The 27,910-nt window shown below is 43.1% G+C and overlaps 1 protein-coding gene across 13 annotated transcripts in view; it reads left to right on the top strand.

Annotated features, from left to right (window-relative positions):
• The window catches only part of RBFOX1 (RNA binding fox-1 homolog 1), a 2,169,222-nt gene that overhangs the window by 949,095 nt on the left and 1,192,217 nt on the right, over nt 1-27,910 (top strand). For all 13 annotated transcript variants that reach the window (XM_081089185.1, XM_081089163.1, XM_081089189.1 and 10 more), the window contains one exon: nt 14,146-14,208. In XM_081089185.1, coding sequence (XP_080945311.1) covers nt 14,146-14,208 — 63 coding nt within the window. The remainder of the gene's footprint in view (nt 1-14,145; nt 14,209-27,910) is intronic.

The following is a 27,910-nucleotide window of genomic DNA, read 5'->3' as shown; positions in this document are numbered from 1 at the left end:
ACTCCCTACATTCTGCTTCCCAAAGATCACTCAGGGTTCCCCGATAGGCCATGGAGTTTCCTGGTGACCTGGCATTGGGTTTATGGGTGACCTGGCATTCCTCCTGCTAGCCACATTTTTTCTTTAAGCATCAATTCATCCAATTCTTCATGTTCCCCTTTTCTGATTATTGAACAAACAAAATCTAATTATTCTCCAGGAGTCATTTCAGTTGTCACTTTATTCCACCCCCACCCTTCCCCCAAGGCAGACTGTGCCCACTCAGGTTGTCTGCTTGGAACCTGGTTTTATGGTTGCTTCCGATCAGCTCTTATTAATGTGAGCTCATTAAAAAATTGGACTGTTGCATTCATCTCTGAATCCCAAACTACCTGGCACCATGCTTTGATGGTTTTCACAAAGTGGGAGCTCAAAAAGCGTCACATGGATTAATGAGTGGATGCACACATTAAAATGAGCCAAAGTAACTTGCATTATGTTCCTTTTAAAAAACATTTACTTTCTCTGAATTGTTACTGAAAAAAATCCTTGAGGATTGAAAACAGAACCTGGGACTATGGAATGTAGACTTTTTTCTTTTGCTTCTTTAATTTAAGTTGTAGACTTATAAAGATGTCTGCATATTTCAAATCTGAAAGAAATTATGCACATCCAGACTCTAAACACATGTCAAAGAGCTCAGAGTTTCATATTCATGAGTTCTGTGTTTGTGATGGGTATCACATGTTATCAAAGGATGTAGACCAGGGGTAGAAATTGAGTTTTTTTGTTTCGTTTCGTTTTGTTTTTGTTTTTTCAATTGCCTGGGTAGGGGTTTGCTTTAGGATTAAGGACTATTTTCTTATTAAGTGACGTGGTCCTATTAAAGTAAGTACCTTTATTAACATGATACTTTTATAATCTTTGTAAAGGGTTGAAGCATTTTTGGGGAAGGGGAGCGTTATGAGATTTAGTTTCCTGAGAAGTGAGTAAATGTAACTGATAAATATTTTTCAACAAAAAAATATTACAGAGAACGTTTAGGAGAATGCCTGGAACTTAGTAAATACTCAGTAAATTCCAGTGTCTACTCCATCTGGGAAACAAAAATAAGGCTTTGAATACTAGAAGTTGCTAACACTTATTAAAGTTATATGCAAGCATTTTGTTAAGCATTTTACATGCATTATTTCATTTAACCCTCAGAGCGGTTCTGTGGTGTAGGTACTGCTAACCCCTTGCCAAAGGAAGATTCTGAAGTTCAGAGAGGCCCACACATGTCTGAGTCAAACATAGAGAAAACTGAACCCAAGTTTTACTTACTGTAGGTCTTGAGTTCTTACCATTGTATGCATTGTCTCTCATGACGACACCAGAGTAGCAATGATTTTTGTCTCAAACTTCCTGTATTTTTTGTGGCTATAACAGTGAGTACTTACTTGAAATCATGTTTAAAGAAAATACCAACCAAAGGAGGTTTGGATGAGGTCCCACACTGAACACATAACTTTTGATGGTTACCTGATGTGGCCCTTGGAACATTTAGCACATTTTTCATAACTTGGGTCTAGTTTTATGAATTTTGTTTCTCCCACATGGAGATGCTGAATGCTGTATTGATCAACCTTTCTGCCGAGTTATCTTTCCTTCCTTTTATTGTCTTTGTTTTTCTGGAAAATTGTACCAAATGGCTTGGTGGGTCTTTGCTGAACATGAAGGATTCACTATGAGGAATTTTCTTTTGCCTCCTGAAATATATTGCATTTCTTTTGAAATTAGACATTTGCTTGTGACTGGATGGATTATATCTATTTTTGCTTAATTTTTAAGGAGGCATTGTTTAGTGGACGTTTCATACCAAGAGGCACACAATATATTCTGTCTCGGCCTTGACCCCTGTTGAGATTTGTACACACACTTTTGGGGTGTCTTTGGCTATTGCTGTCACTGATTTTCCTTCTTATGAGAATGCATACAACGCAGATCATCTAGAGAAATTAAAAGGTCAGTTCAAAACAAGAAGTTCCAGTTCCTTTCTTGTGCAACTGAGGAAACTGAATAACAGAGAGAGTTGAGTAACCTAATTGAGGCCAAACAGTTAATAGCGAGAATGGGGTTAAAATCCATACCCCCATTAGTGACTATTTAGGAAACTATTTTTCAAGTCTCATATTTTTCAGAATACTGAATTTTTATATGCAAAGAATGTAGCAATGCATCTTTGAAAAGTACCCTTGGCAACTAGGAAAATAAAATGGTATTATCAGCAGAGGCATGTCATATGTTTTATATAGAGGTCTCTCCCATACTTGGGGGGTGACCCAGCCCCTGTGATTCTGTTGGCATCTGATGCTTATGGTTTTTATACATAAAGATAACTGCACCGAGCTTGCCTTGATAGTTTTACCATTTCCTTGAGATTATATTCTTGAGATGATGAGACCAACTTGAATTTTCAGTGTAGTCATGAGACCTTTCCTAGGTTGAAATGAATTCTGATAAGCTGATTATCTCTCTGAAGAAAATATGATGTCCACATTTCATAGCTTAGTTCCTATCATTTTAGTGTCATTTTTATTCTGAGACATCTTCCCTGGTCTGAATTAAATAAGGTAATAAGGAGCTCTGGAGTCCAAGACATATTAAATAGATTTTTTTTTTTTTTTAAGAATTGAGAGCTACAGGGTAGAGGATGGGTTTTTTTATGGTACATTTTCATTCTCCGTGTTGAAGAAGACACTGCTAGCTAGTTTCCTTTGCTTTATAGAGCAATGAGTTATGAAGCTAAAATACAAAGTGTTCTCCATGGTGTACATAAAGCAGCAACCTGAGCAAATACATCACACTATGTACTGAGGGTTTTGATTTTTTTTTTTCTTTCCTTTCCTTTTGTTTTTGTTTTTTTGTCTGTTTTCTTCCCTTCTCACTATAGTCTGGCTTATGCTGGTGTGTATTGTTGACACATTCATCTTGGTAATAGAAATGGAAAGCTACTTTTCATTGAGAAATAGATTCAAAGTAAAAGATGACTAATGAATGAGAGCCTCATGCGTTCCCAGCGATGTGCTTTGCCTTCCGGCTCTATAAATCTGTCTGTCTCTCAACCGCTGGTGTATCCATTCTCCGTTTCACTTTGATGGAACTGGTTGGTTTATCCTCCAGCTGACGAGGGGTCATGGCAGGAGGACAGCTAGAATCGTGGGGAAGATCCACCCTCTGTGCCCTGTACCCGATAAGCAGAGCCCCAGAGCTCATATCAGTGCTTGCTGTTCAGGGGAGCAGATTGTGACTTAGAACCACTGTGTCTGAGAGATCTCCTTTTGTGAGCCTGTTGCTCGTCCCTGCACTATTTTTCTCTCCAGTGACAAAGATCAACAGACCCAGTGAGATGATGGATAACTGCCACGTGAATTGCTGGGGTCGGGATGATCCATTATGTAGACACTTTCCCTATGTGTGAGAACAGATCGTGGCGTTATGCTACATCTAAACTTCTCTTATGTGAAAGCACATTGTTGCCTCTGCTAGGTCACCTGACGCCCTTCTCCGGGACGTCACAAGCAAATGAGGTCTACCTGCCATGGGAACTTCCTCTTTGAGAGTCAACATAGTGTCATCTACTCACCAGTCAGATCAGGGTTCAAGTTTTAGTTTCTCTGTGGGAACTCGAACAAATACGTAACCATTCTGAGTATCATGCTTTATCTGAACGTTAGATTATGATACCCACAGCATAGGGGCTCGATGAGAATTCAGTGGAATGCTACGTGCAAATTGTGTTGACACAGAGTAAGCATTGGATGCTTATTATTATTTTATTATGTTATTATTATGCATCTGTTATTGTTGTCTTATGTACCCTCACATATATATATGTCCCTATATGCCCCAAATAGATACTGAGTTCCTTTAATTCACTATGTCCATTACTTTGTTATTTTTAAGATCATCTTTAACTTAGGAGGACTTGGATATGATTAAATTAGGTGCAACTGAACACCCACTGTAGATGTACCCTAAGCCTGTTTCCTGTGTTATCTCATTTAGTCATTGTCAGAATCTGCTAAGAGTAATTTTTATTTCCACCTAATACATGCAACAACTGAGGCCCAGAGATGTAAAATAACTGACTCAAGGTCACACAGCTAGGAAGTGCTGAAGCCAGGATTTGTACCCAGGTGGGTACAACCCCCAAGGTCAAAGCTCTTCCTTCACATATAAACTCATCTCTTCAAATATTGTCATCGGTCCTCTCACAGACCTGTGAAAAACTGGATGGGGAGTGGAAGTTGTGCTTAAAGAAAGAGTGTTCAGAGCAGGATTTTAGGGATGCATACCTGCGTCACAGGTGGAGATCCTTGGGATGCCAGAAGAAAACGTGGTGTCTTTCCAGAATTATTCACTCATTCATGTATTCATTCAGCAAATATTTAATGAGCACCATTTTTGTGCCTGATACCATGTTAGGTGCAAAGCATTCAGTGGAGAACAAAACTCTCACTGTCTGAGTCCTCATGGAATGTTCCGTCCAGCCAGAGAGGCAGAGCCTATCACAGTGTTGGCGAACCTTTTGAGCTCGGTGTGTCAGCATTTTGAAAAACCCTAACTTAACTCTGGTGCCGTGTCACATATAGAAATTTTTTGATATTTGCAACCATAGTAAAACAAAGACTTATATTTTTGATATTTATTTTATATATTTAAATGCCATTTAACAAAAATCAACCAAAAAAATGGTTTTGCGTGTCATCTCTGACACGCATGTCATAGGTTCGCCATCACTGGTCAGGTGGTTGTGTTCTGCTGTGCGCTTGGAGCTGAGATAAATGCAATGAGATCAGAGCCGGTCGTAGATTTGCTCAGAGCAGGACTCTGGAGGCTTTGCTAAGGAAGGGACATTTGAGCTGAGAGTTGAAACCATATGGGGTGGAAACCATAGGGGTCTACTTTCTCTTCAGGCTCTGCTCCTGGGGTCTGGCAAGTCCAATCACAGGTGACACTGAGCCTCCCCTTTATCACCTTTCATGCATCTGAAGGAGCAGAGCTCCCCGTGTCAGATTTCTGCAGAGGTTGGTTCACTCTTTCCACACCAGGTTTTTTATGTGGGAAGTTGTGTGGTTTCAGGATGGATGAGATCCTTTGGTCTCCTTAATACCAAGAGTGGGCCAGGCCAGCTGCAAGCACGGATGGGTTTAGGTAAGCTCAGTTCACGTGACCACAGGAACATTTGCTGAGAAGCCTCATTCGTCTTGTTGGAAAGGACTCACTGGCCATTTCTATGACAAGAAGAAGTGCTTTTGCCTTTGAAGCGATTTTGTGCAATGCCAATGATTAGTCAGGAGTTCCTCTCCATTTCTGTCAGTGTTTTATTCTTCAGCCTAAGAATCTGTCTTTAGGAACTAAATATCTTCTCCTTCTCTGATTTACTTCTCCCTGATCCATGGTACCTCTAAGGAAACGTCACGGACCACAGGAAGTCCCCTCTTCCAAGGGTGGAAAGGGGGAATCCTTTAGGTTCATGGTGGGATTGGTCAAGGAAACTATTTCAGGGGCGCCGTTATGTGAAGGTGGTGCTCACACTTCCTCTTCCTTCTAGAAATGAGCCTCAGGGCCCCACCAAAGAAGCCAAACTAGACAGCACCTCTCTTTTAAAGACAGGTACACAGGACACTGGGTAAAATGGGACATCTAGGGCCACAGGGAACTGGATTTAGGTCCTGGCTTTGCTGATTAGTAATACTAAGACCTGGGGCAGGTTCTTTAGACTCTTAAATACCTAGTTCATCATAATCAAAAGGGGAAGGATGGATGCTGTGCCTGGAGGGAATCCTATATAATAAAAGGCTAATATGCAAATCGACCAAACAACGGAATGACTGCTTGCTATGACACACATTGACCACCAGGGGGCAGAGGCTCAATGCAGGAACTGCCCCTGGTGGTCAGTGAACTCCCACAGAGGGAGTACCACTCAGCCAGAGCCCTGAGCCAAGCTCACAGCCTACGAGTGCATGAATTTTGTGCACTGAGCCTCTAGTTTTGTAAATAAAATGCCTGGTACATGACAAATGCTTAGTGTTGGATAATGATCACAATTGTTATTATTTATTTATTTAGATCTCTGTGAACTTGTGTGCCAGCCTTTATATCAGGGGGCAGGCAGCAAACTCTATCAAGGGCCAGGCAGTAAATATTTTTGGGTTTGTGAGCCATGGAATGTCACAACTGCTCATCTGTATTATAGCATGGATGATACACAGGTAAATGAGCATGGCCATGTCTCAATAAATCTTTATTCGCAAAACCAGGCCATGGGTTGGATTTGACCCATGGCTCAGAGTTTGCCCCTGATCCACATGGCGATCTTCTTTGGCACAGTTGCCTGGGTTTGAGCAACCTGCTCGTGTGGTCGTGGGTAAGTCACCAAAGCATATGCCGTAATGAACAAACCCCACCAGAGCTAGGATCAGCCAATAGGGCACTGTCTTGGGAAGACACACCAGTATCGTGTGCCCATCCTCTGTGTCTGGGGTTCAGCAGGATATTGGGAGGTGTGGATAACAGACAGGAATGCTGTCTGGAACCCAGGGGTCAAGTTGGGCATGCTCTCTGCCCTTTACTCTGTGGGTTCCTGAGAGACAGTTTTTTTTGACTATGCAGCATATTTCAAGTGCCTAAACTGGGCCCAGCCACAGGGACATCTCCTGTCTGGTTATATGAGAGGAACTTGATGGTATTTGCCAGCTGTGAACACATACCTCCTTCTCTCACTCTATACCCAGAGAGTTTTACATTCATAGAGATGGAAATAATCAGGTCTCCTGTGTATATTTCCCTTCACAGAGCTACTATCACATGCTTTGAATTCCATGTCCTGTCTTATGTACTTGGTGGAAAAAAAAATAATATAAATACACCTTGAAATTTCCCTAGAGTTCAGCTTCCCTGTTCAGACTGAGTCGAGCTAAAGTTTGGAGCAGAATAAAAAGAGCCTCGTTGCCTTCCATACGCCCTGTTATCTCTGGTGGGTTCAAATGCAATTTCTCTGAGAAGGCCCTGGTGCCTTTGCTCCTTCTGGCCTTGAATCTGAGAGGCTCAGGATTTCTTTGGAGTACACACAGCCACCTCCTTTTGACAGACAGTGCGAATTAAAAGATCCGGTACGGCCCAGGAACTGGGGACCCAAACTTGGCCCTTGGGTTTTCATTTACGGTTAGGCACTGCAGACACAATTACTGCTGACAGGGGCACAGAGGCTGGTGGCAGAATGCGGTGACAGGAGGCTCATGCCAACCCGTAATTGGGAGGATTATTTTTAATCAGAACATACCCTACAGCCCAAACATTAGAAATCTCCTATAAGGCCAAGACAGGAAATTAAACACACCAACAATAAACCTCAGAGGGGGGTGGTGGCTTGTGGAGTGTAATATCATTAGTCTCTCCAAGGTCCCTGGAGCTTCGAGGAGAGTTTTGCTTCCCGAGGGAGGGAGCCTGGGGAGGATCTTTCCATGGAAAAGGTGCAGATACTGTACCTTGCTGGAGAGCGGAGTACAGCCAGATGAAATGCAGCAGGCAGGCTAATGGATGCTTATTGCAATGAAACAGCTGACAGGTCAAAGAGAAGCTTTGGAGTAGGGGCTGCAACTGTATTTCATCAGTAAGGGTCTTTACTACAGAAATATTAAATGATTTCTGAAAAATCATATACCTACTATGTGCCAGGGGTTGTGTTGGCTGTTGGTATGCCTGGGCTCTGCTGTCTCAGTTATCTGGATAATTTTATTTGACAAAATTTTGCAAAGCACTCTGGGGCTTTATTAGAAGGACTGTGGTTGACCAATTAGGCACTGTTGTTGGGCATGGGGCATGGTAAACATGTATTGAGGAAAAATGCCAGGTGGTTATGCTGTGAAATCTTCACACTTCACTCCTGATAAGGTCACACTCCATCGCCGAGTGAGGCCCAGGAGTTTGCCCGAAGTCACACAGCTAAATGAACGGGAGCGCTGGGTTTGAACCCAAGACGGTGTGCAAAATGCATGCGTCACTCATGAATAAGATGAAGCATAGCCTGGGCTCTAGGGTGCTGCCCGTCCAATGGAGAGGACGGACATAGAGACAGAGGTCTGTGAGAGGGGGACACTCAGACACACTAATGCATTGCTGAGCTTGGGGAAGTGGGGGCTCTTCACTGTGCTTGTGGGGCTTAGTGAAGGGTCAATGAGGGCTTCCCAATGACGCTAAGAGTAGGTACATGTTTGCTAGACAGACAAAGAAGGGACAGAGTCCCAGGCATTGGTACCAGCTGGTGCAATCGTGTGCTGCTATCAGAGAGGCCGGGGCATTCAGTGTGAGTTTAGAACTCTTGGCACTTAGTTTTGGTTCTTGCTCGGCTCCATCACTTACCTTCAACCAATATGGGGGAAGGGAGGAACAGGGAAACTATTTTAGGAATACTGAAGCCAGAGACCAGGCATCTGATGTGGGACTGGGTGGGATGCTTAGAAATGATGTGGGAGACTGGACTCAGAGTCTCCCAGGCCTCCCTTGGGGGACGGTGCCCGCAGAAAATCCAGGGACACTCGCAGGGCCAGGTGCCGCTGATCTGATCATCCAGCTGCAGTGGTGGCCGCTGGGCAGCAGCCCCAAGTTCTGTGCTGAGAGTCCCTGGATTCCCTTGGGGAGGGTCTCTATCTTCAAACTAAGGGTGCCGCATGCCCTTCCCACCCTGGCTCTCTCCCACCCCAGGTGTGATCGCACCAGCCTGTGCACACTCACCATGCCACATGGCATGGAACACGCCCACATTTAATGGCTGCATCACCCTGTGCTGATGCGGCCTCAGGCCCCTTTCAAGGACAGTTAGACTCCAGACCCCAGGATAAGGCCAGGGGCTGCTGGGCAGCTTGGAGAGAGTGTGTCCCATCACAGTCATCGATGGGGTCAAGACACAGGTGGCTTTTCTGGATGCAGGGCAGGTAGAGAAACCTCCTCCCACCCCCACCCCAATGGGTGAGATGCCACCTTTGAGACCAGGGTCGTACTTGCAGCTCTTTTTTTTTTTTTGACAATAAACAGAAGCCCACTCAAAACAGCTCAAATAGTGGGGATATTTATCACCCGGCACAGGGGTGAGTCTCAGCACTGAGAGTGAGAGGCAGGAGGTGCACTGAGTCCCACGTCCCATGAGGGACTGGCATGTTGAGCCACCAAGCAATCAGGGAACAATGTGGTCCCCGACCTCCTGGGAAACTTCCCTTCCCCATGGCCCCTCCACTCTTGCCTCTGCTCTCTGCACTGTCCTTCTTGATCCGAAGCCTGCCTTCTGTTTCTCTCCACGAACATATGGCAGAGAATGGGGACCCCACAATCACTGAGTCCTCAGTTCTAGGAACTTAGTGCCCTCCAAGTTCCTGGGAGAAATGGAACTTAGATCAGAGAGGGTTCCATCCCTGCTCCACGCTGCCCTCATGGAGCCAGGATTGAGTACCTCAGACATGGTCTCTGGAAGGACGAGAGAGAGGGACTAGGTAGGGACAGCTCTCAGAGGGGCCTCATAGTCACCCCAGAGTGCCTAAAGTTAGCAACGAGGCCAGTAAGCCTCCCTTTCCTCCTCCCTTTCTCTCTTCTCTCCCCTCTCCTCCCTTCCATCTTCCCTTCCTTTGGCAAATATTTATCAAATGCCTCCCATGTCCACAGCAATGTGGTCAGAGCTAGAGTTAGTCTCTGCCCCCAGAGCTAACACACTGGTGAAACAGGCAGACTTTAACAAAATCATTTAATTGACTAGTAAATGGTAGCTGTGAGATGCACTCAGCAGGAAGGATAATGGGCACTTGAGACCAGAAGTAGTGTTTTCATCCTGAAGTAAGGATGGATATGAGTTAACTGGGGGTAAGACCATCCCAGGTCAGAGATACAGCCTGTGCAACTCCCCTGTGGCAGGTGGGGAGCATAGGGTGACCCAGAAACGCAAGGTCCCTGGTATGGTACACAAGGGGTCTGGAGAGCGGGGGTGCCTGCTCACTAGTCCTATATAATAAAGAGGTAATATGCAAATTAACCCTCATATCCTCACAAGATGGCTGCCTACAACCAGGCTGGCAGGGTGGTTAGTGAGGGATGACCAAAGGACTGAACAAGCAGGCTGAGTGAGGCGACCAGGCCAGCAGGTGGGGCAGTTGGGGACAACCAGGTCAGCAGGGTGGGGGCAGTTGTGGGCAACCAGGCTGGCAGGGGGAGCAGTTGGGAGCAACCAGGCCAGCAGGGGGGACAGTTAGGGGTAACCAGGCAGGCAGGCAGGTGAGCAGTTAGGAGCCAGCAGTCCCAGATTGCAAGAGGGATGTCCAACTGCTGGTTTTGGGATTGGGCCTAAACCAGCAGTTAGACATCCCCGAAGGGGTCCTGGATTAGAGAGGGTGCGAGCTGGGTTAAGGCCTCCTCCCCCACCCTGCACCAATTTCATGCACTGGGCCTCTAATAAATAAATAAGGCTGAAACTGTGACCAGGAGCACACCATGCAGGGTGTCAGGCTGTCACAGGGACATGGGTCCCTCCTGCATGGAGGAAGCCATCCATGGTGCATCCCATTATGTAAGGACCGTTCTACCTGCTCTGTGGTGGGATGAGAGGTGCAGCCTGCAGGCAGGAAGAGAAATTAGCAGCCTATTGCGGGGTGTTCTGCCTGGGGAAATCCACCAAACCAGTGATGGCAGAGACCACAGAAGTAGAAAGGTTGCAGTAGCCAGCCCTGTTTATAGTCTGAGTTACAAACTTAAACAGCATACCCCCTACAGGGTCAAAATTGGTTGGCTATTTTGTGCATCCGTTTGGACTGAGTGCATGAGTGCAGGGCGGAGCGCTCCCCTCCGCACTTCTCCTTCCACTTCTCCGCTTGCAGCTCAGTAGCCCCAGCAAGGTCTCAGCACGGTGCGCACTCCATCCAATCCCACCGGGACCCAGGATTCTCCCTGGTGCAAACCGCTCTGTAGGTAGTTTGCAGGAGCAATTGCAAACTCCAGACAGTCTTGGTATTTTTGCTTAACTATTCACTCCTCTGGAGCTCTGGAGAGCATCTTCGATTTTTCTTGCTGTCTGGTGCCATTGCTAATGACTGTTTCTCTTCTCACCTTGTAACAATGGTTCTCAGCCTTTATGTTTATGAAACAATCCACCTGGAGGATTTGACAAGTTCTTACTAATGTAAAGAGGGGGTTATACAATGCAGTGTAACTGCAGGTTTAATTAAAAATAGGCATAAAAGTGTGGACATCAAGCTGACATGGACATGAAATTGACGTTACTATCTGGACAGGAAGTCTGAGAGGCCAGAGAAGCCATGGTGCTCAGAGAAAGCCCCTTCTTGAGGCCCAGGCTCTTCCTTGGTGATGTAACGCTGTGGCCAATGAGGAAAGCTTCTTATGCTCTCCAGTGCAGCGAGCAGCAGCGAAGTGGCTGGCCACTGTGCCAGAGGATAAGGCTACCGAGTTGAAGAGAACATCGTCCTTGCCCCCTAGGACTTCATAGCCTGGGCAGGGCCAGGCTACAGAGGGTGAGGGAGATCATGTGGTTCTTGTTAGGACATGTGAAAGGCCAGCAGGAATAAAAGAGTCAGTGAAAGCTGCAGAGAGAAGTTCACACTTGGCGGATCTTGAAGAATGAGTTCAGATTGGCCCAAATGAAGGGCATTTCAGGAAGAAAAATGTGGCCTGCAGGCGAGAGGTGTAACAGCGCCTGTGTCTTTTAAGTAGTTCCATTTAGGCAGATCTTGGAGTATGTGAGCCAGTGGATTTAGTGACTGGTGGAAGCAGCTGGGGAAGAGAAGGGGCAGGGGTTAAGAACATTGAACCTGACCATAGGAGCTGTCATTATTTTTATTAAATGAGAGGATGCATGTAGATTTTGATACAAAGACTGAGATATACTATGGGTTCAATAAAGGTACTAGAGAATTACTACTATTATATTTCAATGATGATGCTGATGATGATGCCACAGATAATTCTTCAGCTGAAGTACACTATGAATTTATAGAAGATAAACATATAGTTTGACTATTCACTTCCTAAATGTCCTAACTCTTCTCCCTAAATCCTGTTCTCCCACTTCATCCTTCTCATCATAACAATCTCAGCGCTATCGCCTCTTCCTCGGCAAAACCTTCCCCAGCATCCCTGACCAAGCTCTGTCCTCCCCACTGGACACCAAGAGGACAGTGCCCAGCATAAAAAAGGGCTTAAGAAATAATAAACTTTTAAACAGCATTGACTTTGCAATAGGCACAATGCTAAGTACTTTACACGTATGAACTCTTATTACTCACCTCAATTAAATTTGTGGAGGTCGGTATTCTGTTTATTTTCATTTTACAGAGGTTGAGGCTGAGACAAGCAAGGTTAAGTGACTTGTCCATGGTCACAAAATGATTAGGTAGTAGAGCCATGGGTGAATGGGATGGATACATGAATGGAAGGAAGGAAGAAGGGAAGGAAGGAAGGAAGGAAGGAAGGAAGGAAGGAAGGAAGGAAGGAAGGAAGGATAAGCACTATCCTCACTATCTTCACCACCTCAGTTTCTTCTTCTCTAGACCCAGGTCTCTCTAATATTTTAGAACTGTTTGATGTTCTCAAGTGTTTTATTTATCAACACCAGTAAGCTCACCAAATGTGAAGAATGTTTAAAAAAAAAGGGTCCATCGTATTAAGAAAGGGGTTATATTTTCTTTTTCTTTAATTTTTAAAAATATATTTTTATTGATTTTATAGAGGAAGAGAGAGGGAGAGAGAGAGATATAAACATCAATGATGAGAGAGAATCATTGATTGGTTGCCTCCTGCACGCCACCCACTGGGGATGGAGCCTGCAACTTGAGCATGTGCCCTCACTGGGAGTTGAACCATGACCTCCTGGTTCGTAGGTGGACACTCAACCACAGAGCCACGCTGGCCGGGCAATATCTTCTAAACAGTTATCTGCAAATAATATTAGTAATTAAGCTCTGGAACTTCAGAATGGCATTAAGTTGTGGCATGAGTTGCATCACTACTTTATAGGAGTCCCTGGAAGCACACTGGATCTGGATGCTAGAATGCTGCAAACCAGACCCATTTGTTCTACCTAAGCTTCCCCCAGGGGGGCAGCAGGTCAGGGTCAACTCTCTTGGGTCTGGGATGCCATCCACGTCTTTCAGGTCTGTTAGTAAATATTGATGTTTCTGATTGAAACATAACCCCTTTCTTAATATGGTGGACCTTTTTTTTTTTTTTAACATTCTTCACATTTGGTGAGCTTTACTGGTGTTGATAAATAAAACATTTGAGAACATCAAACAGTTCTAAAATATTAGAGAGACCTGGGTCTGGGGAAGAAGAAACTGAGGTGAAGACAGTGAGGATAGCGCTTATCCTTCTGATGTTAGTGATGTCAGGTTGCAGCTGACTTCTACCCAACTCACTGAAGTATTTGAGATTACAATGGCCATTTGCAGTTCAGGCAATATTTGGTTTATTTAAATATTAATGAAAATGAATCTTACTCCTTCTGATTGGCTGAGGATAGCCATATTCATGAACTTTATTATCCATGGGGCACCTTATATCGCAGTTTTATTCATCGTAAATGAAGTCTCTTTGAACATTAGCTTTCAGGAATTGAGCATTACAGAATCTTGGAGTTCCAGGGTTTAAAGGAAATTTAGCGTTGATTTCCTCCCACCTGACTCTTTGCAGGAAAATCCACAATTATATTTCTGAAAGATTGGCCTGCAGCCTTTCTGGAACACGTCCTGTGAGGAGGACCTCACTGTGTAAGACAAGAGTCTAGCCGAGTGGTTCTAAACTCTGTGTCCAGTTTCCCCAGTTCAAATCCAGGCTCCACCAACTATGTGCATACTTTGGGCAATTTACCTGAGCTATCTGAGCCTTGGTTGCCTCTTCTGCAGTACAGAGAATAGTAACATCTTTCTAACAGGGGTGTAAAAGGATTTTCTGAAAATCTATTTACGGATTTGAGCTTAATCATTTTCATCATCATCATCATCATCACTCATTGTTAAATTCACTGTATGGTCAAGAACATATTGAAGAAGATACTATCACAAAAAAAGATGCAGATCCAATTCAAGAATGCATTCCCGATTCTAAAGGCTTCCTTCTCTTCCCTAGGAAACTGCTCAAAGACCTCATGCGAGTGGAACTCACAGCTTCCCGGATCCGGCTCAGCATTCAGTAAGTGCGGCCACTTTTGAACATTCATTACATAAATGTGTCCGTGTCTTTGATCCTATTTTCTCTGAAAAAGCTCTCTTCAGCCAGCCGGAAGTCCCCACAAACACTGTGCCACCCGCCTGGGTCTTTCTTTCCTGCAGGCCAGCGATGGATCCAGAGATGAGAGGACGGTTTGCTAGCAGAACCCCCACAATGAACACAGGATATGTGTGAGAGTGTGGATGGTTCACCCTACCATTCCTGGGGATAAAATTCACTGCTTTTGTTCCCCTTTCGTCCTCCAAGTTTGTTTCATTTGGAGACATTTCATCCGGCTCTGGCTCTCTCAGACCCAGGACCTTGCTCAGTAGAAAGAAATGCCAGGAAACCTAGACCAGTTCGCGAGACCACATGTTTCTTAAAGCCCTGAAGAACAATCCGGTTTGCTCTTTTAGAGCCAGAATACGTTACTACTATATAAGAATTACTGCAAAAGAGAAATTCTGTACTGTATGATGCTGGGGTACATTTTAGAAATTCCATTTGTTTTTAGCAAGTAAGCACTTTCCGCCATCTGCCTTTCCCATTGCACAGAAGGCTTTGTTTTTCGGTGAAGCCAGCAGTATTTTGTCCCTATCTCCCCGCCTCTTACTGCTTATCAGATGTTAGCTTTAGTGATGTGCATAACCTCCGACAGCAGCTCTTCTCGGCAATGGTTCTGTGGGCAAACAACTTGTTTTATGAATAAATCTGTAATAATGTAACAACAAAGATCAACATTCAAAAGGCTAACTGAAGGAAATATTTATGTTTTAAAGATGTAGCTTCCTCATAGGTTTCAGAATTTCTTAATGTATTCCACTTCTGAGTGTGGTGGAGTATAATTTGATACATCAACTATCACAGAGGGGCAGGTAGAATTGGAGTCTGTGGGGCTCCAGGCCTGGAAGAGGCTGATCAAAGGAAATGCTTTTGCCCTCAGAGGTACAGCAGGGCTCCCCTCATCGCTGTGGAATCTGCATATGCGAACAGAGAGAAGGAGGAGGAGGGATGGGAAGAAATAAAAAGATGGTGTCTTCACTGTTCCCTACATCAGAATGGCTTAGTGTAACCCTGATCAGCTAAAGCCTGTATCACACAGGAGATTAGACCCGAAGCTTTTGTTCCCAATAATAAAGGACATTTTATGTCTAATTCCCTACATGCTACATCTATCTGGTAATGCCTTTGAAGTTGAGGCTGCAGCATTTCCTGAAAATTGTGAGATTTTGTAAGTGAAAAGGAGGGGGCTGTTTGGCATGCATTCTGTTCAAATCTCTTGGGTGTCACGTTAAATGTGCCTGTGACTTTATCTTTTTTCTGTCTCAAGCACCTTCCATCTCCTGGCCTTCTCTGTGGTGCTGGGACAGGGGTGGGATGGAGGAGGAGGGTTTCAAGGATGGGTTTTCAGCTGATTCATGACACTCCCACCCTTGTCTCTACTTTCTCAACGTGATACATATTTCTGCTTCTCGGGAAGAAATCCATGTTCTAAACCTGAATTTGGGCTGAAGTTTCTAACCCCGGGGAGGCTCTGGTTTCTGAGATAATTAGTGAAAACGTTGTAAGGAACGCGTGTTAATTTGTCTTTTGATATGGTGTTTCCATATCTACAATTACAGTCTGAAGAGGAAAAAATTATTAATTTGCTGCTCCAAACCAGTGTGCAGTTATGTGATAATTTGAACAAAATTAAATAGGAAGAAATGGAAAAACTCCTCATTTGGGGATATTGAGAGCAGCTGCCCTGTGTCGGTGTGTGCCTACCAGATGGCGATGCTTTCCTGTGATCACAGCTTCTCCTGCACTGGGAACCTCACTCAACTTCCAGGGCCAAGAGGTCCCTTCGCCCAGAACAAGGGTGGAGTTCTGGGAGACTGGTTACCGGGAGAACATAACCCGGTGTCTATGTTGTCCATATACTTGGGCCTTGGGCTCTGTTTACCAATAACGTGTAGTACATCACAGGTTAGGAAACTGCTCCACTCTTAGGGGACTGTAATGAGAACAATGAATTTGCAGTTGAAATTTGCTTTTTGCTTTCTTTTCCTTCCCTAATCAAGATTTTCATTTGCTCTTCTTTAACAAAATGTACTTGGTATACAATATTATATTGGCCGTATTAGGTTTAGATACAATATTGTGATTTGACATTTTTTAAAAATTTTATTTATTTATTTCAGAGAGGAAGGGAGAGGGAGAGAGAGCTAGAAACATCAATGGTAGAAGAGAATCATTAATTGGCTACCTACTGGAGATTCAGCCCCCAACCGGGGCATGTGCCCTTGACTGGAGTCAAACCCAGGACCCTTCAGTCTGCAGGCCAACCCTCTATCCACTGAGCCAAACCGGCTAGGGCTGTGATTTGACATTTTTATACTTCACCATGTGATCACCCCCTTAGATCTAGTAATCATCTGACACTGTGAAACTTATCACAGTGTTCTTGACCACATTCCCCTTCTGCCTTTTTACCCATCCAAGTCCTACTTGAGGATTGCAATTCGGGACTTTCAAGGAGACTGATACAGAACAACATCAATGGAGAATACACTGACCACCAACCTTCTCTGATAAGCATAGACAGGTCATTACAGATTTGGTTTGGAGTTACGGTTCTCAACATACTCATCTAAATTTCTCCTTTATTTTTCAGTTACAGTTGCCATATAGCATTATTTTAGTTTCAGGGTACAACATAGTGATTAGACATTTATATAACTTATGAAATGATCACCAGATACATCTATTACCCACCTGACATCATACATAGTTATTACAGTATCATTGACTATTGTTGTACTTTACTATTGTTGTACCTATGCCTATTCTGCAACTTCCAATTTGTACTTCTTAATCCCTTCACCTTTTTTTAACCCATTTCCCAAACCCGCTTCCATTGGCAACCTTCAAAATGTTCTCTGTATCTATGCATCTGTTTCTGTTATGCTGATTTATTTTTTTTAATTCCACATATAAGTGAACTTAAGTGGCATTTGTCTTCCTCTGTTTGATATTTCACTCACCACACTACCGTCTAGGTCCATCCATGTTGTTACCGATGACAAGATTTCATTATTTTTTTATGGCTGAGTCATATTCCACTGGATATATGCATCACATCTTTATCAGCTCATCTATTGATTGTCACTTAGGTAGGTTCCATATCTTGGCTATTGCAAATAATGCTGCAATAAACATATAGATGTATATGATCTTTGATTTAATGTCTTGGTTGTTTTTTTGTTGTTGTTGTTGCTTTTTTTTTTTTTTTTTGGATAAATATCCAGAATTGGAATTACTGGGTTCTTTGTCTTTTGTTATAGACTTTGTTTTAAAGTCTATCTTGTCTGGTATAAGTATTGCTACCCTAGCTTTTGTTTCTTTTTTTTCTCCAATTTTCATGAAATATTTTCTCTATCCCTACACTTTCAGTCTGTGTGTCTTTTGATCTGAAGTAGGTCTCTTATAGACAGCATGAGTTAGGGTCTTGTTTTGTTATCCATTCAGCCTCTATATGTCTTTCAATTGGAGCATTTAATCCATTTGCAAGTAATTGTTGACAGATATGTATTTATGCCATCCTATTATTCATATTTTAGTCTTTTTTTATTCCTCTTCTTACAGAAGACCCTTTAATATTTCTTGTAATATTGGTTTGGTGGTGATGAAGACATTTAGTTCTTTTATGTCTGGGCATCTCTTTATCTGATTTTGATTTCTAAATGACAGCTTGCTGGGTAGAGTAATCTTGATTATAGGACATTGCTTTTCCTCACTTTGAGTACATCTTGCCACTTCCTTCTGGCCTGAAATGTTGCTTTTGAGAAATCAGCTGACAGTTATATTGGGAGCTCTTTTGTAGGTAAGTAACTGCTTTTCGTTTGCTGCTTCTAAGATTCTTTCTTTGTCATTAACTTTTGGCATTTTAATTATGATGTGCCTTGGTGTGGGTCTCTTTGGGTTCATTTTGTGTGGGACTCTGTGCTTCCTGGACTTGTATGTCTAGATTAGGAAAGTTTTCTACCATTATTTTTTTTCACATATTTTTTTAAATTTCTTGCTCTCTCTCTTCTCCTTCTAGGACCTCCATGATGAGAATGTTGGTACACTTGAAGTTGTCCCAAAGACTCCTTATACTATCCTCATTTTTTAATCCTTTTTCTTTTCACTGTTCTTATTGGGTGTTTTCTGCTTCCTTATCTTCCTAGTGCCACATGCAGCACAGATTGCCACACCTCCTTCTGGGTGTCACTTTCAACTCACAGTGCCTAAAATCAGACCAAACCCCACTCACTCACCATTCTGTCCCCAGGTGCCCCAGTCCCAGCTTCTGTCATCACTGACTTTGTCTTGTTTTTTATCCACCACCAAGAAAAGAGTAAGTCTTTGATCTGGGTCTTTAAAAAGCCTTCTCTCCATCCCCTGTGTTGGCATAAACTTCCTGCTATTCCTTTTCCCATGGTTGTGAGGTCTTCTTAAGTGGTGGTCATGCCTAAAGCCACCCTCTCTGATTGCATCCTGCATATGGAAGGACTAACATTCCTGCAACATGGAAATCACCTAGCTGCTTGGTCATTAAGCTAGTCCCTATCTGACACTTGGTCTTCTCTTTAGGGGTGTGTTCTATTCCAATTAGGCAAGTTCAGCTCCTGACTGCTAAAGATGCTTACTTCCCAACTCCAAGCATCTGCTACTCTTGGTCTCACCAGCAGGGAAACCCTTTCCCATTCTCTTAGTCTACACTTCTGCAAGGATCTCTGTTCAGATCCTCCTGATGAATGAATCTTTCCCCATGTGTGCTCAGTTTCTTGATTTCCCCTATGATAAAGGCAATATGAGGTCAGTTTTCAGTGTAGACATTTGACCCCATGATATTATATATAATCAGAATATATATATATATATATATATATATATATATACACACATATATATATATATATATATATATATATATATATATATGTATATATATATAATCTGGAGCTCAGTAGAGCAGGCAAGATGGAACAGTAAAAGGGTGAATGGAAAAAGAACAAATTCTCTCAAGTTAAAACAGTCAGCAGATTGACTGGAAATGGGAGGCCAGGCATCCGTTGGAATACAAGAGGGAAGGAGAACAAGAGAGGAGTGATGTAAGAGTGTTAACTTAATCCATTGCCAAGCCCAAGGTGGGTTTCACCAGTTACATTGAGAGCCCCATGGTCTAGCGGGCACACAGAATTATGCTCATTGGGTAATTCTCACTGACCTTCCTGTTTGCTTTGACACTTGACCAACCACCAACGGGCCAGCATACATTCTTGTCCACACATTCCCATTCCGTACGAGTATCTCTTGTCTCTCTTTAGCTGCTGCATAGCAGTGTCTGTTAAATTTGCCTTTCTCTGCCTCTCTCCCATTTGCTAGATCAGGAGAAGTCCAGGGGATCTTTGTGATATAATGAATATATGGAATGACAGAAGGAACATATTTCTGTTCTCTTATTGGCACGGTAGTGGGATTCAAGCCCATGGATAAAGAAGGAGAAGCCCTCAGTGGCAGCCCACTGCCTGCCCTGCAGTCTCCACCACTTCCCCTGGTTTAAACCTGCCCAGGCTCACCCTGCACTCTAATGGCCCTTCTATTCCTTGTGCTTTTTGTGTCTCTTCCACGGACTGGAGAGTCTCTGAAGGCATGATGCATGGCTGTCTCAGTCACCGCCCTAACCCTAACATCCCCCAAAGTGAGAGCGGATTTATATGATGGATGCCTTGCTCAGTTGCATGGATTAGGGCTGTGAATGATGATTGCTCTCTTTGTATTTTGAAACTGTTCTTCTCTCATTCAGAACCTTCTACCCCACCTCCCAATCTAGATCAATCTTTGAAAAATTGTAAGAACCTGGCTTCTTTCCTGGCTTTATGAATTGACCACATGATCTTAACAACAGATTTGACCAGTCTGATTTCAGTTGTCTCATTTAAATAATTATACTACTGAAGAATTGAACTAGATAGTCTATAACTAAGGCCCCTTCCAACTTGGAATTCAGTGAATAAACACGAAAGAAAGAAACAAGGCCACAGCAGAGAAGGTTGAAGGGAATTATCATCATCCCAGTGAGGCAGAGATTGATGAGCTGTGACCAGCAGTGGCCTCTCCCGCCCCACCTGCGGGCACAGATGAGCCCATTGTCTCCTGGACAAGAGAATTCACCAGACAGGTTCAGGAATAATACAGCACTGATAGTCTGCTTTCTCTTTAGTGTATTAATAAACTGATATTTATATGGTTTGATCCAACCTCTTGGTTGCATAAAGAGAATTAGAAGAAATGAAAAGAAATGAAAGCAGGGTTTGCCTGCAACCTCTTCTATTTGCTTGAGCACCAAAAATGTGTATTCTTTGTATTCATCCTAATTACTCATCAGTTTCTGATTGAATGATCTAAGGAAAACAATGACTTGGGGTTTCTGCTAAATCTATTCACTTAAGCAAAAGATTAGATCTACTTGCTGTTTCTGCTCAACATTGTGTTGTTTATTGAGGACACTGGTGAATGGTACAATGGCTGGAAATTGCAAAGGGCAAATACAGATTATGGTGGGATGACTTGTTAATAAGTTATGGAAACAAAAAATTGGTTTTTCTAATGGAGGAAACTACAGATTTCCTCACCTTTTGAGAAGCTCCAAAGCAAAAAGATAAACTTTATTCCAAGTGCTGACAGCCAGAATAATTTTTTAAAAAAAAAAACATGTGCCTTGTTTCTTCGGAATTCAGGTAATTATTTTCACAAATGAGGATTCTTGTATCAAAATGTGCCAATCCCAACTCCGTGCCCGGCACACAGTGAGTGCAAAATAAATGGTAACAGTGATTACTATTATTCTTCACAACAGTCGCATAACTACTCTCCTACTGACTGGTTTGTGTGTGAGAGAGATAGAGACAGAAAGAGAGGGAGAGAGAGAGAGAGAGAGAGAGAGAAAGAATGAGAGAGAGAGATATTTGGCAAGCTGGTTATTCATTGGATCTTATTCTCTCTATTTAAGAAGGATACATTATTTTAAAAATCTGTATTGTGGTACATTCCAGCTCAGGGTGTTATGACATTGACATATGAGTCAATATTCTTACCCTGGTAATGTCATCCTTCCTTCCTTCCTTCCTTCCTTCCTTCCTTCCTTCCTTCCTTCCTTCCTTCCTTCCTCCCTTTCTTCTTCCCTTCCTCCCTCCCTCCTTCCCTCCCTCCCTCCTTTCTTTCCTTCCTTCCTTCCTTCCTTCCTTCCTTCCTTCCTTCCTTCCTTCCTTCCTTCCAAGTAGCAAAGGTACAGTTAACAGACCTAGGACCCCGAATTCATGATAAAATTGTAAGATGAAACTTAAAATGAATAAAACAATGCAAGTTGTATTCGTGGACTAGCCAGTCACAGAGAGGAATGCACACTCTGCAAGGACATGACCAGATCCATCCTGGTGCGGGAGAGGGACAAGATGTAGCCACTTACAGGTCAGTGTTTCTCTTCCATCTTCCTGGCCAGGTTCTTCCTCCTGGACCCCCTGCAACCTTCCCCAAATGGCCTTGCCCTTGCAAGGTGTGTCCTCCCCTAGCAGTGGCCAATTACACGCCACAGGGCCAGCCTTTCTCCACCAAGTCCATAAACCCTGTCTCTGTGCAGAATCAGTGCCCATTTATATCTGCTAATGCGTTAATAACAGGAACGTCCCTGGCCGTGACCTACCTGAGTCATTACACACTAATCGTCAGAGGCAATTTCGAGCAGATTGACGAGTGATCGGTGTCCTCCCCAGCGTCCAGGCAGGAGGACACACGGCTGCCTTCACAGCCCCTGAGCAGATGGCCCGGGAGCGTAATCACACACCACAGCCGGTTCAGGGCTGGCTGTGGGATGGGGAAGCTCCATGTCTTGCATGCAAAGCTGAGCTCTCTCACCTGGGGGCTCTGCTCCAAGTACCTCCTTTCATTTTGGAACAGAATCCAAGCCCTCACTGACCTTTGTGCTCATTGAAAACTCATCACACAAATAACTCTCTAAAGACGTTGAGAAGATGAGGTTTACCTGTATCATTCTAATATGCCTGAAGCCGGTCTAATTCCTTTCCCCCTTTGCTGTGTAATCTCTGTCCAGATGCCTGGTCCAAAGCCATGCTCATTTTGTGCGTGTGACTGGACATTAAGATTTCTTCCCTTAAGTTTTAGCTTGAGCATTTGTTGTTGCTGTATCACCCCCTACAATGATCATTTTGAAGGTTACACAATATATCACTAGGAATACCTAGGAGGTGCCTGCTCTTTCACTAGCACCGTTATTGCCAAGTTAATGCAGCACCTACCAAGTTTTCTTCCTTAGAATAAGTTTTTGAGGATAAATACCCCTGAGAGCAATTCTTCAGTGAAAGGATATAAGCATATTTATGATTCTGGATGCATTTTGCTAAGTCATTTTTTAAGTGGATAGTGTTAATTTATAGGCAGCTCATTGTCTTGTGGACTTTCTGCTCTCAGCTGTCTGTGCGTCATTTGCTCATCATGAAGATTCAGATTATATGTAAGAGGAGCTAGGTAGCGGGGTTGGGAATAAGAGTCAGATCGAACCTTTACCGTCAAGGAACTCAAAGAACAGAGGCAGAAGCCAGATTAGAAGACAACCCATTGTTCTCTGATATGATGGCGCCCTACAGAAAAGGAGTTGCAGAACCCATGGATTCTGGCACAAGACATTATTTCTGAGACTAGTCTGTTAGGATCCTCAACCTTTGAGTGATCTGAGGTGAATGCCATGCTATTTCTTGACAAGGGTTTAGAGATTCTGGAGGTCAGGGATGTGATGGTTCTCCAGTCCCACGTACCATCTATCATATATGTATATATGATAACATGTATATTTTATATATAATATATATTTAGTTAGTTAGTTATTTTTATATATAAGAACTTTGTTAAATGTTTTGTTCTCAATCTAGTTTTGTGGGCCATGCACTCCAATATACTCTTAAAACTGTATTGGTAGACGTTCATAAAATTGTGTATGGCTGAGCCACATAAGCTGTGAGTCTTTGGGCTTTGTGTGTTCAATAAACTCAATGGCTCTCACCTAATCATTCATTGAAATTCAAACAAGGGAAGCAGCTGGCCTAATGGAATAAGCACAGACTTTAAGACAAACGGGGAGTCCAACCTTGGCTCTCTAATGACCTCTTCTGCAAACTTGGTAAAGTGGCTTAACTTTCCTCAGCCCCAGTTTTCTTTTCTGTAATGCGGATGACAAAGGAAGCCATGGTTTTATTGTGATGATCAATAAAAACGCCTTGTCTGGCCGTTACGGCTCAGTGGTTGAGTGTCAACCTATAAACTGGGGGTGTGTGTGTGGAGGGGGTAGAGGTTCAATTCCTGGTTGGGGCACATGCCTAGTTTGCGGGCTCCATCCCCAGTGTGGGGTGTGCATGAGGCAGCCAATCAATGATTCTCTCTCATCATTGATGTTTCTGTCTCTTTCTCCTCCCTTCCTCTCTGAAATCAATAAAAATATATTTAAAAGGAATAAAATCTCATTGTTTTGGAGGGGAGAGAGTGTCTATTTGGGGAAAGCCCTTTGGGATGGAGACTTGGGACCCCAGAGCATAGTTTTGGCAGCAATCAATTCAGCAAAAAAGATAGCAAAATAGTGCTCAATTTTAGTTCGAGAAGACCTTGCTTATTGTGGTTCTGGGGAGAAATATGTGAAGAGAAAAAATGAGGCACTAGGCACCAACCAGTAACTGGGTGGGAAGCTGATAATTGAGGGGAGAGGTCCCAAGGAATCAGTGTTACTGCAAACCTTTGCTTTGCTATAAGCCAATCCTCCAGCTTATCTGATCCATTCTTCTCTCCATTTGATAATCAAATTAACCTCTTCCTTCAAAATGCTCTTACTTAAAATGTTTTGAGAGTGAGCTTTCAATGGATGCTATGTGAAGTACTGAGTTCCTGTCTGGGTTCATGCTGTGGAGAACAGGTTTTGTCCTTAGCAATTCTGAAGAGAAAACCTAATGTGTTTGAGATTTGCTCATGGACCTGGTCTTGGGTCAAGTAGTCTACGTGCATCACATCATTTCATCCTCCTCATGAGCCATTGAGATAGGTCCTGCTGCTCACTGCTGTTTTACAGATGAGCAAGCAGGGTGGCATGGATCGCTCAAAGTCAGAGGACACACAAGAGATGGAGCTGGGTTTGAACTTGACCACTGCACTAAATTCTTTCTATATGCACCACCGTGGGTCCTAGTGCCAACGGAGCTGTATATTTTGTCAAAGAAATAGAGGCGAGGACTTTTGGCTTCAACAGGGATTTGAGGATTGGGGTCCTGAAGAGCCGAGCTCTTATCTAGGTTATATATATATATATGGTATTGATTTTTTTACAGAGAGGAAGGGAGAGGGACAGAGAGTTAGAAACATCAATGAGAGAGAAACATCGATCAGCTGCCTCCTGCACACCCCCTACTGGGGATGTGCCCACAACCAAGGTATATGCCCTTGACCGGAATCGAACCTGGGACTCTTCAGTCCACAGGCTGACGCTTTATATCCACTGAGCCAAACTGGTTAGGGCATATAGGTTATATTTATAGCTCTTCTTCTCCAAAAAGTAGGTGAAGTTGATGACTGGTATGATTTAAAAAAAAAATAGAACTTTCTTTCCTCTTGTCTTCTTCTTCACACAAAGAAAGAACGAGGAACCTGAAGTGCGCTACACTATGAAATTGCCAGTTGACACATTCTCTGTGGTTAGCAGGGACTGCATTAGGAAGGATTCTTGTTAGGGAAAGCAAAGAAGAGAGCCACCCGGGGCCACACTCTAAGTCCTTCTGATGCCCAACAAGCCTGTGGCCTCACAGTAGTTTCACTGGGTTGCCACTAAGTTGCATTCTAAGAAAAAACAGAACTAAGCAAAACGCAAAAACAAAGGTGAAGGACTAACAAGCAAGGGACTGAATTGTGCCTTTGAGATGATATAAATATAATCTATGGGTGTGTGTGTGTGTGTGTGTGTGTGTGTGTGTGTGTACTGGTATATATAGTTTAATACTATGGATATTCAAATATTTTAATAAAGAGTTAAGGGGATGGGGAAATAAAAGAAGGAGTGAAACTATTTCTGTCTAAAGTGAAAAAGACCTTGTTATTCAGAGCCCATGGCCCTGCCACTGCATGGAGGTGGCCACACTGGTCGCCAGCTTCTTTCCTCAGGCTGACTCTGCAAACGTGTGTTGAAGAGCCTGGAGGTGCCACACCTGCACGGAGCTCCTAAGCAGCTTGTGCATCTCTGCATCCTCTTCTGCAGCCCTCGCGGTGCTGAGCTCAAAGTCACTGGCAGTGCTTGCAAGCCCCCTACTCCCCCTGTGAGAGCTTTAATCATGGATGCGGTCAAAGGTGAGGAATCAGAACGGGTGCCCTACCATCCCTGTGATCCTCCTTCTCGCCCTTTCCCTGCAGGAACTGCTCTCTCGCTATATCAAGCAGGGGGCTGTGGCCATTCTTTCATTCACTCAACAAATACACATCAAATGCTTTTCTGCACCAGTCATGGTTCTAGCCTCTGGGGACGCAGTGAGAAACAAGATCACATGTTTCCCAGACTTATGGGGCTTATATTCTTCAGAAGAAATAGACAGTCACACAAATAAATGTATCACTACAAATTGTAGTAAGTACTGCAAGATAAATTGTAGTAAGTGCGGTCAGGCATTCTTGAGAAAAGTCTCTGAGGGTAGAGCCAAACATTTGGGTCTTTTGAAGCTTTAGAAGATGGTGTGGTTGGAACAGAGTGCTGGAATGGAAGCATATGATTGTGTTGGAAGGGTGGACAGGGGACTATAATCATCAAGAAGATTTTAGATTTTGATTCTAAGTCCCATGGGTAGCCATTAAAAGATCTGCAAAAGCAAGGACCGTGATTATATTTGTGTCTTTAAAAATATTACTCTGGCTACTGTATTGAAGGATTGCACAGAGGTGAAGTAAAAGCAAGGAGAACAGTTAAGAGGTGTGCTAAAATAGTCTGGGAGTGAGGAATGGCATTGGAGTGGAGTTGTAGCTATGGGAGTGGAAAAAAGTTCCAGGATCCTGTTATCTATCTATCTATCTATCTATCTATCTATCTATCTATCTATCATCTATCATCTACCTATCATCTACCTACCTATTTATCCATCCATCCAACCTCTTCCTCCTCCTCATCTATTGAATGTTGCATAAAATCCAACCATTTGCTCAATTCTTTAGTGCGTCAGTCACCACCAGAGGTATATTCTAAGTCCTGCAGAAATCACAAAGCTGTTTTTGTCTTGTTTGGTTGGTTTTTTTTTATTTTATTTTATTGTTTTGCCCCAGAAATAAGCAAAGCATTTCTTCTTCCCCTACTCAAGTTTGTTTGCTCCTGCATTTCCCTTTGTTGTTGCCACCCGCTTTACCTCAGATGACATCGTTTGCTTTATATAAGTTCCTCATGCATTGAAGGCTGACATTCTTAATAGTTCTGTCACTCGTGTTACAACAGGCTGCTGAAAAGATGCAAGTGATGCCTGCAGGAGATAGGGCCATCTCAGCGGTCTGTGTAACACCAATGGGATGTGAGATAGCAGGAAAATAATTAGTTTAGTTAGATGTAAATGGAAGACGAATGAAGATGCCACTAATGTGTGGATGCCTGGGAGGAGGGGGTGTCCTGCTTCATTTAAGATTTGAGGAAGAATAATTGAATCAATAGCTATGAAAATGAAAGCAATATTAAGAGACTTTTATGGCAGGGGGAAGTAAATTCAATCAGCATGCATTTACTGAGTGCTTATTATGTACCTGTCACTGTGTGAGGCATTTTATCCAAACTAAAAGGGAAAATAATTGCAAGACATAAATGAGACTTTACACTTTGCATGGGGAGTGAATATTTCAGAACACAAGAATGCTTTAAGCATACAGTTAAAAGGCTGAGTAGCAATTGTATGCTACATTAATAAGCAAAACAGTTAGGGATAGCGGGAATAACACTGAATATAGGAGCCATGAGTGACTATGTGACCAAATAACCACTAAAATATACTAGAATCGCCTGTGCACTGGAAGATATAGCAGTATATTGATTTGTATATGCTTTATAACTTTTACAGAATGAGATGGCATATTCAACAAAATGACAGTAAAAGTACACACTGTATCTCATTACTGACTCCAGAGACATTCATTGATGTTCTCAGTGTTCCAATACCTTTTTCTTATGGTAGGTCTTGCATAATAAGACTGTTTTATTTTTTGCATCTGATATTTTAATTTTTTAGTCTTCAGCTTTGTTCATTTCTAGTCTGATATTTTATTCTGACTAGATTTTTTAAATCTCTACCATCACAAGTTCTCTCTTGTCTTACAGCGTTTTATATAATTTGTCTAATATTTCATTAGTTTTTTTTGTTTTTTTTTATATTTTATTGATTTTTTACAGAGAGGAAGGGAGAGAGATAGAGAGTTAGAAACATCGATGAGAGAGAAACATCGATCAGCCGCCCCCCGCACATCTCCCACCAGGGATGTGCCCGCAACCCAGGCACATGCCCCTGACCGGAATCGAACCCGGGACCCCTCAGTCCACAGGCCGACGCTCTATCCACTGAGCCAAACCGGTTTCGGCACATTAGTTTTT

Source organism: Myotis nattereri (genome assembly GCF_964212035.1).
Source record: "Myotis nattereri genome assembly, chromosome: 4".
Taxonomy (NCBI): domain Eukaryota; kingdom Metazoa; phylum Chordata; class Mammalia; order Chiroptera; family Vespertilionidae; genus Myotis; species Myotis nattereri.
Note: the sequence above shows the minus strand (reverse complement) of the source record. Positions and strands in the feature narration are given on the sequence as shown.